The 12,375-nt window shown below is 48.3% G+C and overlaps 1 protein-coding gene across 4 annotated transcripts in view; it reads left to right on the forward strand.

Moving 5' to 3' along the window:
• Positions 1 to 12,375, forward strand: part of MDM1 (Mdm1 nuclear protein) — a 132,387-nt gene that overhangs the window by 19,613 nt on the left and 100,399 nt on the right. For all 4 annotated transcript variants that reach the window (XM_063927512.1, XM_063927513.1, XM_063927514.1 and 1 more), the window contains exon 3: positions 314 to 864. In XM_063927512.1, coding sequence (XP_063783582.1) covers positions 314 to 864 — 551 coding nt within the window. The remainder of the gene's footprint in view (positions 1 to 313; positions 865 to 12,375) is intronic.

A 12,375-nucleotide genomic window follows, 5' to 3' on the forward strand; every position in this document is an offset into this window, starting at 1 on the left:
GGTGTCCACGACACCCATAGAGTGGGAATAGAACCTGTGGCGAGTGTAGCTCACCCCCCTGCTGGCATTCTGGCGTCCGGGATCCCGGCTGCCGGAATACCATACCCAACACAGTGAATCATGTCAATGCGGCCTCTAATTTAATGAGAACGGATGGTGTTGGCTGCAATTATGCCATTCACACAATGTCGTCAGTTATGCAATCATTTGATTCATTAGCCCTAACCTTAATTAGATATTGCTAGAAATATAAATGTAGGGTATGTTTGTGTCTGCATTCATATATTTATATTTTGCTTGTTTGCATTTAAAGGCATTACTAAGGAACCAAGCTTTCCTTCAAAAAGAAGAGTTCCATATTACAACCCACAAGTTTCAAAATCCTTACAATGGAAGAAAAATGATGACTATGCTGAAGAATGTTTGGACTTGGGTTTTGGCACTGAAGAAGATTACTTGGTGAAAGAGAAAATACAAACTCCAGATGCACCAAGGTTACCAAGAAAATCCAGATCTCAGTCAGCCGTTCCCAGAATGCGGTCTGCTGATGGCCACACGGCAGTTCCCAGAATGCAGTCTGCTGATGGCCACACAGCAGTTCCCAGAATGCAGTCTGCTGATGGACACACAGCAGTTCCCAGAATGCAGTCTGCTGATGGCCACACAGCAGTACCCAGAATGCAGTCTGCTGATGGACACACAGCAGTTCCCAGAATGCAGTCTGCTGATGGGCCTTCAGCGGTTACTAGAATGCAGTCTGATGATGGCCACTCAGCAATGGTAAAAGTGAAAAACAATGAAACAGAAGATGACAATACAGTACCAGCACCAAGTAAATCAAGTCCACAAAAAGAAAGTAATGGGGTAAGAATGGAAATTCTATTATATCAATCACTCATATCAGTTTTTTTATAAATTTTATGTAGCGCTTAAATATTCTGAGACAAGAAACTGGATGCTCGCAGAACATTGAAGGGATGTGCAGTGGAATATTAGGGGAGAGAACCCTACTAAACAGAGCCTACACTCTGATGCAGATCTGGGAAATGAAAACAATGACACATACAGTACTTAGTTGATAATATGAGGCAGTCACAAGTGTTTCCACAAGGATGAAGGCTGGTAAATGCTAAAAAAAACCTGTATAGATATAGATGCCTGCTAGTTTATTGGAAAAAAAAAAAGTTTTAGTGCACTAATTGGTGGATGATTGTTCAGATAAAAGATGTTAATATGTGAAATAAATGATACATATTCGGGTTATCTAGTAAATCAGGGAAAACTAAAACTGGCAGCAAAATCCAGTCCGCATTATCAAATGGTCATATCTGTAAGACGTTTTGCCAATCACTTGGCCATATTGCACCTATCCAGCTGTTGAGGCCCTGAGTGATCAGCTCACACTGGGGATCATTTAGGTGTAGTCGGAGGTGCTATCACTGCTGCATCCTTGGAAGCTGCAGTGATAGTGCTGTATGGTAATGCAGCATGAGGTGTCTATTACAAGCAAACGCTTCTGCTGCAGTATTGATCCAAGCTGTGTTCTATGACCCAGCATCGGATCAAAGTATCTATCATCGGGCGGCTTGCGGCATCCACGGTGCAGCTGAAGCCACCTGTTGCAGAGTCTAGTAAATGTCTTTCCTACAATGGAGAACCCTGGCCTCTTCTCACCCTGTAAGCGGCGTGACACGCCTCTGTTTTTTCAAACGGAGCCCAATGCCGCCCCTGAAATGGCACCAGACTGTCAACCTATGCCGCAGGACCTGTTTGCGCATGCACAGAACAGGTCCTGCGCAAATTACTTAAAATTGGTACTTTGAACCTGAATGACCCCCAATGTGTAGCACTCTTTTCCTCTTGTATGCTAGGGGATTTAGGGGGGAATTTAATTAGCTGCGGTAATTTACCATGGGCTAATTGATTCCTAAGGGCTATTCAATTACAGTAGTTCCCGACGACAGCCCACAGGCTGCATTAACATGTGATTTCTTTTCACGTCTGAACAGACCCAAAAATAAATCACAGATAAATAGCCTTGTTTTGAGCACTGCACTAGTGATCACACATTGGCCCGGGAACTTATCCCAGATTGTATGTGTTAACGCCCAAAAAACAGATTAATTTAACAGGCGATCTGTAATTGAATAGTCCCAGGTGTTAAAGCTTGAGGCTACCTCCCTTTTTCACCTCCATAAAATTAACGAGGCTAATTGGGGTAGGGGCTGATATGAATGAAAAATATGCTCTGTACAGTGCTGCATTAATTGGTTGAGCTACATAAAAACTTAACAAAAATAATAAATTCATGGGGAAAGATGGAAGGGTTCCAAGTGGGAGCGGATGGTGACCCAGCACTGTTTCCTGACACATCACAACCAATATAATAACACTGATAACATGAGCACAGTGATCTCTATCCGAATGCTGTGTCCTGTGCGGTTCTGTAAATCCATTGTAGCAGGCAAGGGCATAACTACCATAGGTGTAGGGAGTGCAGCTGCTATGGGGCCCAGAGCTAAGAGGGGCCCACCTTCTCTGAAAAAGTTACATGTGTTATATACATTTCTCTTACGTCCTAGAGGATGCTGGGGACTCCGTAAGGACCATGGGGATAGATGGGCTCCGCAGGAGACATGGGCACTTTAAGAAAGACTTTAGATCTGGTGTGCACTGGCTCCTCCCTCTATGCCCCTCCTCCAGACCTCAGTTTGATACTGTGCCCAGTGGAGACTGGGTGCTTTTCAGAGAGCTCTCCTGAGCTTTCTGACAGAAAGTATATTTGTTAGGTTTTTTATTTTCAGGGAGCCTGCTGGCAACAGACTCCCTGCATCGAGGGACTGAGGGGAGAGAAGCAGACCTACTTCTGTGAGTTTCAAGGCTCTGCTTCTTAGGCTACTGGACACCATTAGCTCCAGTGGGAGTCAGAACACAGGTCTCACCCTGGAGTTCGTCCCGGAGCCGCGCCGCCGTCCTCCTCACAGAGCCGGAAGATAGAAGCCGGGTGAGTATTAGAAGAAAAGAAGACTTCAGAGGCGGCAAAAGCCTTCATGATCTTCACTGAGGTAACGCACAGCAGTGCAGCTGTGCGCCATTGCTCCCACACACCTCACACACGGCAGTCACTGTAAGGGTGCAGGGCGCAGGGGGGGCGCCCTGGGCAGCAATATAAACCTCATTTCTGGCAAAAGAGATATATGAAGCCCGCCGCCGAGGGGGCGGGGCTTCTCCCTCAGCACTCACCAGCGCCATTTTCTCCACAGCACAGCTGAGAGGAAGCTCCCCGGACTCTCCCCTGCTTATCCACGGTGAAAGGGGGTTTCAGAGAAGAGGGGGGGGGGGCACATAATTGGCAGCAAATAATAGTATTACAGCGCTACTGGGTAAACACATTGTGTGTTTTTCCTGGGGTATTAGCGCTGGGTGGGTGCTGGCATACTCTCTCTCTGTCTCTCCAAAGGGCCTTGTGGGGGAACTGTCTTCAGATAAGAGGATTCCCTGAGTGTGTGGTGTGTCGGTACGTGTGTTTCGACATGTCTGAGGTAAAAGGCTCTTCTAAGGAGGAGATGGAGCAAATGTGTGTGTGTGGTGTCTCCGTCGACAACGCCGACACCTGACTGGATATGTGGAATTAAGTGCTGAGGTAAATTTATTGCACAAAAGATTAGAGAACAGACAGGGAATCTACCTATGTCTGTCCCTATGTCGCAGGGACCTTCAGAGTCTCAAAACGCCCACTATCCAAAATAATAGACACTGATACCGACACGGAGTCTGACTCCAGTGTCGACTACGATGATGCAAAGTTACGGCCAAAACTGGCAGAAAAGTATTCAATATATGATTATTGTAATAAAAGATGTTTTGCATATCACTGATGACCCATCTGTCCCTGACACGAGGGTACACATGTTTAAGGGGAAGAAAGCTGAGATAACATTTCCCCCCTCTCATGAACCAAATGAATTGTGTGAAAAAGAGCGGGAATCTCCAGACAAGAAACTGCAGTTTCCCAAAAGAATTCTCATGGCGTATCCTTTCCCTGCTAGGGCCAGGATACGATGGGAATCCTCCTCTAGGGTGGACAAGGCGTTTACCCAAAAGGTAAGATACAGCTACCCTCAGGGATCCTGCAGATAGCATGCAGAAAAGTACTTTGAAGTCCATTTACACACATTCTGGTTCACTACTCAGACTGGCGATTGTGTCGGCAGGGGTTTATAGCGCTGTAGCAGCGTGGACAGATACCTTATCAGCAGAGATTGAAACCCTAGATAAGGATACCATGTTATTGACCCTAGGATATATAAAAGATGATGCTGTCTTATATATAAGACATGCTCAAAGAGACATTGGTCTACTGGGTTCTAGAGTCAACGCTATATCGATTTCTGCTAGACGTGTCCTGTGGAACATGCAATGGACAGGTGATGCCGACTAAAAGAGGCATATGGAGGTTTTACCTTACAAGGGTGGGGAATTGTGTGGAGAAGGGCTCTCGGACCTGGTCTCCACAGCTATAGCTGGTAAATCTGATCTTTTGCCTTATATTCCCTCACAGCCTAAGAAAGCACGACATTATCAAATGCAGTCCTTTCGGTCGCAGAAAAACAAGAAAGTACGAGGAGCGTCCTTTCTTACCAGAGGTAAGGGCGCAGGGCACAGCTAGTTCCCAGGAACAGAAGTCCTCCTGGCCTCTACGAAATCCACCGCATGTCGCTGGGGCTCCGCTAAGGGAGTCCGCCCCAGTGGGAGTACGTCTTCGACTCTTCAGCCACATCTGAGTTCACTCACAGGTGGATCCCTGGGCAATAGAAATTGTTTCTCAGGGTTACAAGCTGGAATTCGAAGAGGTGCCTCCTCGCCGGTTTTCCTTATCGGCCCTACCGGCTTCTCCCCCAGAAAGGGAGATAATATTAAATACAATTCACACATTGTATCTCCAACAGGTGGTGCTCAAGGTTCCCCTCCTTCAACAAGGAAGGGGATATTACTCAACCTTGGCTGTAGTCCCGAAACTGGACGGTTCGTCAGACCTATTTTAAAATTAAAATCTCTGAACCTATACTTGAAAAGGTTCAAATTCAAGGTGGAATTGCTCAGAGCGATCATCGCCAGCCTGGAAGGGGGGGATTTTATGGTGTATCTAGACATAGGCTGCATACCTTCATGTTCCCATTTATCCACCCCATCAGGCGTACCTGAGAATTACGGTACAGTATTGTCATTACCAATTTCAGGGTAATTGGCGGAAATTATGGTACTCCTACGCAAGCAAGGAGTCACAATTATCCCATACTTGGACGATCTCCTAATAAGGGCGAGAGCAAAAGAGCAGTTGTTGAACAGCGTGTCACTTTCGCTGAAGGTGTCACAGCAACTCGGCTGGATTCTCAATATCCCGAAGTCACAGTTGGTTCCTATGACTCGTCTGCCCTTCTTGGGTATGATTCTGAATACTGACCAGAAATGGGTTTATCTTCCGATAGAGAAGGCCCAGGAACTAATGACTCTGGTAAAAAACCTATTAAAGCCAAAACAGGTGTCAGTGCATCACTGCACTCGGGTCCTGGGAAAGATGGTGGCATCTTACGGGGCCATTCCCTTCGGCAAGTTCCATGCGAGGACTTTCCAATGGGATCTACGGAACAAGTGGTCCGGATCACATCTACAGATGCATCAGTTAATCACCCTGTCCCCTAGGTCCAGGGTGTCTCTCCTATGGTGGCTGCAGAGTGCTCACCTTCTGCAGGGTCGCAGGTTCGCCATCCAGGACTGGATTCTGGACGCGAGCCTCCGAGGTGGGGGAGCAGTCACACAGGGAAGAAACTTCCAAGGTCTTTGGGTCAAGTCAAAAAACTTGTATTCAAATCAACATCCTGGAGCTGAGGGCCATCTACAACGCCCTTCGGCAAGCGGAAACATTGCTTCGCGACCTACCGGTTCTGATCCAGTCAGACATCACCGCAGTGGCTCATGTAAACCGCCAAGGTGGCACAAAGAGCAGAGTGGAAATGGCAGAAGCCACCAGGATTCTCCGCTGGGCGGAAAATCATGTAAGCGCATTTTCAGCAGTTCATTCCGGGAGTGGACAACTGAGAAGCAGACTTCCTCAGCAAACACGACCTGCATCCAAGAGAGGACTTCTTTAGGAAGCCTTCGCACAGATTGCAAGTCAGTGGGAACTGCCACAGATAGACATGATGGCGTCACACCTCAACAAGAAGCTACAGAGGTATTGCACCAGGTCAAGAGACCCTCAGGCAGTAGCTGTAGATGCCCTAGTGACACCGTGGGTGTTCCAGTCGGTCTATGTATTTCCCCCTCTTCCTCTCATACCCAAGGTGTTGAGAATGGTAGGAGGGAGAGGAATGAGAACAATCCTCATTGTTCCAGATTGGACACGAAGGACCTGGTATCCGGATCTGCAGGAAATGCTCACAGAAGATCTGTGGCCTCTTCCTCTAAGACTGGACCGGTTGCAACAGGGGCCATGTCTATTCCAAGACTTACAGCGGCTGCGTTGGACGGCATGGCGGTTGAACGCCGGATCCTAGCGGATAAGGGTATTCCGGATGAGGTCATTCCTACGCTAATAAAGGCTAGGAAGGACATGACATCTAAACATTTTCACCGTATATGGCGAAAATATGTTTCTTGGTGTGAGGCCAGGAATGCTCCTACGGAAGAATTCCATCTGGGCCGTTTCCTTCACTTCCTGCAAACTGGAGTGAGTTTCGGCCTAAAATTAGGATCTATTAAGGTTTAGATTTCGGCCTTATCCATTTTCTTTCAAAAGGAATTGGCCTCTCTCCCTGAAGTACAAACTTTTGTGAAGGGAGTACTGCATATTCAGCCTCCTTTTGTACCTCCGGTGACGCCTTGGGACCTTAACGTGGTGTTAAGGTTCATTAAGTCACACTGGTTTGAACCACTTAAAACGGTGGAGTTAAAAAATCTCACTTGGAAGGTAGTCATGTTATTAGCCTTGGCTTCGGCTAGGTGAGTGTCGGAATTAGCGGCTTTATCACATAAAAGCCCCTATCTAGTTTTCCATATGGATAGAGCGGAATTGCGGACCCGTCCTCAATTCCTGCCAAAAGTGGTTTCATCCTTTCATATGAACTATTGTGGTGCCTGTGGCTACACGGGACTTGGAGGATCCCGAGTCCCTTGATGTGGTCAGGGCTTTGAAAATTTACGTGGCCAGATCGGCTACAGTCAGAAAAACAGAAGCACTATTTGTCATGTATGCAACCAACAAGATTGGTGCCCCTGCTTCAAAGTAGACTATTGCTCGCTGGATCTGTAACACGATTCAGCAGGCGCATTCTACGGCGGGATTGCCGTTACCTAAATCGGTCAAGGCCCATTCCACTAGGAAGGTGGGCTCTTCTTGGGCGGCTGCCAGAGGGGTCTCGGCGCTACAGCTGTGCCGAGCTACTACTTGGTCGGGTTCAAACTCCTTTGCAAAGTTCTATAAGTTTGATACCCTGGCTGAGGAGGACCTCATGTTTGCTCAATCAGTGCTGCAGTCATCCGCACTCTCCTGCCCGTTTGGGATCTTTGGTATAATCCCCATGGTCCTTACGGAGTCCCCAGCATCCTCTAGGACGTAAGAGAAAATAAGATTTTAAACCTACCGGTAAATCTTTTACTCCTAGTCCGTAGAGGATGCTGGGCGCCCGTCCCAAGTGCGGACTACTTCTGCAATACTTGTATATAGTTATTGCTTAAATAAGGGTTATGTTATAGTCTGATCGGTCTTGGACTGATGCTATGTCGTTTTGATACTGTTAACTGGATAGTATATCACAAGTTATACGGTGTGATTGGTGTGGCTGGCATGAATCTTGCCCTTGGATTAACAAAAATCCTTTCCTCGTACTGTCCGTCTCCTCTGGGCACAGTTTCTCTAACTGAGGTCTGGAGGAGGGGCATAGAGGGAGGAGCCAGTGCACACCAGTATCCTAATTCTTTCTTAAAGTGCCCTGTCTCCTGCGGAGCCCGTCTATTCCCCATGGTCCTTACGGAGTCCCCAGCATCCTCTACGGACTACGAGAAAAAGATTTACCGGTAGGTTTAAAATCTTATTTTTTCATCATTGGGTGTTACATTGGCGCCCCAACAAACTTTTGCCATGGGGTCTGCAATATATCTTGGCATACCCTAGACATGCGCATTGTAATGTTACATAATATGAACTGGGAGCACTATAATGTGGAATAATGTGAACTAGGGCACTACTATAGTTCAGAAAATTAACTCGGGCACTATAATGGGGCATAAAATGAACAAATGCTGTGGAGAGGAGTCTTTCTAAAAGCACATGGACAGGGGTCCCTTCAATATATTGCTATAAGGGCCCACAAAGTTCTGGCTACGCCCCTGATAGCAGGATATTTATTGCGGGTCACACTAACTGTGTGTAAGTAGTGTTTTAATTTTTGCCTCTTTTTGTTTTTTAATATATAATGCCTGTAAAGGAATATATACTGAAAATGTAAAATTTGATTGGGTACAGAAGGAGAAGTAAAGAAATAAAACAATAAGAAATTATCCTTGGTTAAACTAACACAGCATGATACAGCATACATATCTGGTTGCAGAAGGGTTACGTCTTGGTTTATGTATGGTTAGATATACCTCAAGGCATTCTGTACGCAAAATCCTTGATTTTATTTTGTTTATAAACTGTTTTTTTTTTTTTAAGTTAAGCCCCTGTTTGCTGGCAGCTGGATCACTTCTGGCTCCATTGTAACTTCATATGCCTATAGTGGCTAATAGCGGTCATTCTCTGGCATCTTCCATAATGATTCTAATTGTGTACTGAGAACTGTGGTGCTAATTTTTACCTGTGCTCTGTTTTAGTGTTCTGTGATGTTAAGTTCTGTGTACACTGTATTGTTCTAATGTGTGTTGTATGTACGGCGCTGCAAAACACTTCTGGTGCCTCATAAATAAATTGTAATAATTATAATTACAGAGGCTCATTGGGTCTACTTCAGATGCGGTCGCAAAGTGGCTATAGTCCGCAAATCGGTCAGTGTTTTCTTACTGCGCATGAATGTTCCCATGCGCAGTGCCAGATTAAGGTCCATATTGTCCCGGAGCTGAAATTTATGAAGGGCCTATTGTTGCCACACAGTGGTTGTGATTAGCGCCACAGATAATTTCTCGCTGTGTGGGCATGGGAGTGTGGTGGCATACTACTGTACATCACTGCACTTCCTCCCCACACCACTTTACTATATCACTACTATACTACATCTCCACTCTATGGGGCATATTTATCACAATCCGCAACTGAGATGCAGATGTAATACATTTGACCAAAATCACATTGCGATAATTTAATACATCGCAGGGTTGTATTAATTATCGCAAACAGGGAGAGAGCTTGCGAGAAAGCTCTGTCCCTGCGAATCCTGTTACCACAATTCTCAGGGTATTTTTCGTAAAAAAAGACACAAGTGATGAGAGGGCGGAAGCACAGGTGTTGAAGGGGGGGAAGGAACACAAGTGGGGAGGGAGGCAGAGATACAAAGAGAGAGAGAGAGAGGCAGAGGCACAGGTGTGAAAGGGACAATGACACAAGTGGGGAATGAGACACAAGTGGTAAGAGGGGTGGACACAGTGCCGTAAGTAGGCATTTTAGCGCTGTGTGCAAGAAACGACATTGGCGCCCCCCCTATGTAAGATAGGGGCAGTGCGCGCCGTAGGCGTGCGAAAAATATATAGGGGCGTGGCTTCATGGGGAAGGGGCGTGGCCACAAATAATAGCAATTCATACTACGGTGCACAGTAGTCTACATTATTCAAATTACGCTGCACAGTAGCGCCACTACACCAGGTAGAGCCCCTTTTATACATTACAGCAGACAGCGTCCCCCTTTTTACACATTACAGCAGACAGTCTCCCTTTTAACACATTGTGGCAGCCAGTCCCCCTTTTTACACATTGCGGCAGCCAGTCCCCCTTTTTACACATTGCGGCAGCCAGTCCCCCTTTTTACACATTACGGCAGCCAGTCCCCCTTTTTACACATTGCGGCAGGCAGTCCCCCTTTTTACACATTGCGGCAGGCAGGCCCCCTTTTTACACATTGCGGCAGCCAGGCCCCCTTTTTACACATTGCGGCAGCCAGTCCCCCTTTTTACACATTGCGGCAGCCAGGTCCCCTTTTTAAACATTGCTGCAGCCAGGTCCCCTTTTTACACATTGCGGCAGCCAGTCCCCCTTTTTACACATTGCGGCAGCCAGTCCCCCTTTTTACACATTGCGGCAGCCAGTCCCCCTTTTTACACATTGCGGCAGGCAGGTCCCCTCTTTACACATTGCGGCAGCCAGTCCCCCTTTTCACACATTGCGGCAGCCAGGCCCCCTTTTTACACATTGCGGCAGCCAGGCCCCCTTTTTACACATTGCGGCAGCCAGTTCCCCTTTTTACACATTGCGGCAGCCAGGTCCCCTTTTTACACATTGCGGCAGCCAGTCCCCCTTTTTACACATTGCGGCAGCCAGGTCCCCTTTTTACACATTGCGGCAGGCAGGCCCCCTTTTTACACATTGCGGCAGCCAGGCCCCCTTTTTACACATTATGGCAGACGGTGTCCCCCTGAGAGAGAGAGAGAGACATACCATCTCCCCGCTGACAGGCTCCTCGTGCAGCTCCCTCGGTGCAGGCAGGTGAGAAGCAGGAGGAGGGACGGGGACTGGAGCCGCAGCAGCGCTATTCCATTGGTAGTAAGCGCCGCTGCAGCATCCCCCTCTCCTTCCGTATTGGCTGCCCGGCGCTGCTGTGGATGCTGGGATGGAGGAACCGCATCCCAGCATCCACAGCAACGCCGGGCAGCCAATACGGGAGGAGAGGGGGATGCTGCAGCGGCGCTTACTACCAATGAAATAGCGCTGCTGCGGCTCCAGTCCCCGTCCCTCCTCCTCCTTCTCCGCTGCCCAGCGCTGCTCTCCTCCTCAGTGCGGCGGCGGCGCACGGCGCAGACTTCAGAGGCGGCATGTAATGAGTCAATTTGACTCATTACATGCCGCTGGCCGTGCGCCCTCAGGGCAACTGCGCTGTGTGCCAAGTCCACTTGGCACACACGTAGTTACGGCCCTGGGTGGACACACAGGTAGTGAAGGTGGCAGAGACACAAGTGAAGAGGGAGGCGGAAGCACAAGTAGAGAGAAGGCAGAGACACAGGTTGGAGAGGGGCGGAAGCACAGTTGGTGAAGGGGCAGACATAGGTAGAGAGGCGGCAGAGACACAGGAGGGAAAGGGGCAGAGACAAGAGTGGAGAGGGGGCAGGTGGAGAGCGGCCAGAGACGCAAGTGTGGTGGTGCCAGAGACGCAGGTGGGGAAGGTGCAGAGATACAGGTGGGGAAGGGGCAGAGACACAGGAGGAAAAGGGGCAGAGACGCAGGTGGAGAAGGTGCAGAGACGCACATGGGGAGGGGGCAGAGACACAGGTGGAGAAAGGGCAGGGACACAGGAGGGGAAGGGGCAGAGATACAGGTGGGGAGGAAGCCAGAGACACGGGTGGGGAGGGGGCCAGAGACACAGGTGTGGTGGGGGCAGAGACACAGGAGAGGAAGGGGCAGAGATGCAGGTGTGGAGGGGGCAGAGATGCAGGTGGAGATCAGCCAGGGATGCAGGTGTGGTGGGGCCAGAGATGCAGGAGGGGAAGTGGCACACTGTATGCTGCTGCAGTCATATCTGACGTTCATGCCCATTTAGGGGAAAACGTAACCTGATGGTACATAATCCTCACAATGCTTCTCTGTGACCCCTGTGGTAACTGCTACATAATGTAATGTAATGTAAACCCAGACGTCCCCGCTGGCCTGGCCACCAGCTTAGATTTTTTTTTCCTGTCAACACTGCCTGCGCTGCAGGGGAGCCTGTGGGCTTATTTTCAATGTGGGGCCTGGAGCTGCAGCTCCATCCACCCCATTGTTAATCCAACCCTGCACATGCGCAGTGAGTGAATTGTGGTTGCACAGAGGAATTAGTTGCAAAGTGAATGACAAGAAGACAGTGTTTGGGGGTGGTAACATTGAGTGGCCGGTTGCGATCTTACTTGGTACTGGAGAGCCCTATGCGTCCCTGGAGAGCAGTGCAGCCTGCCCATCTACAAAGGCACTCATAATCTGCGACATGACTCGATTTTCAATGATGGTCCCGATGTATCAGCAGTTGTAGGCCGTCTGAATGGAAATGATGCAACAGCAGAAGGCATCTTTATGCTCAGGTTCTGCCCATATTAGCATATAATCAGAGGTGTGAATGGCAAAAGATAGCAACAGCAATTGCAAAAACAACCATACCTGAATTAGGCCCATTATGAAATATAGCTATAGTTTTCAGCCAATAC

The sequence above is a fragment of the Pseudophryne corroboree genome, chromosome 6 (genome assembly GCF_028390025.1).
Source record: "Pseudophryne corroboree isolate aPseCor3 chromosome 6, aPseCor3.hap2, whole genome shotgun sequence".
Lineage (NCBI taxonomy): Eukaryota > Metazoa > Chordata > Amphibia > Anura > Myobatrachidae > Pseudophryne > Pseudophryne corroboree.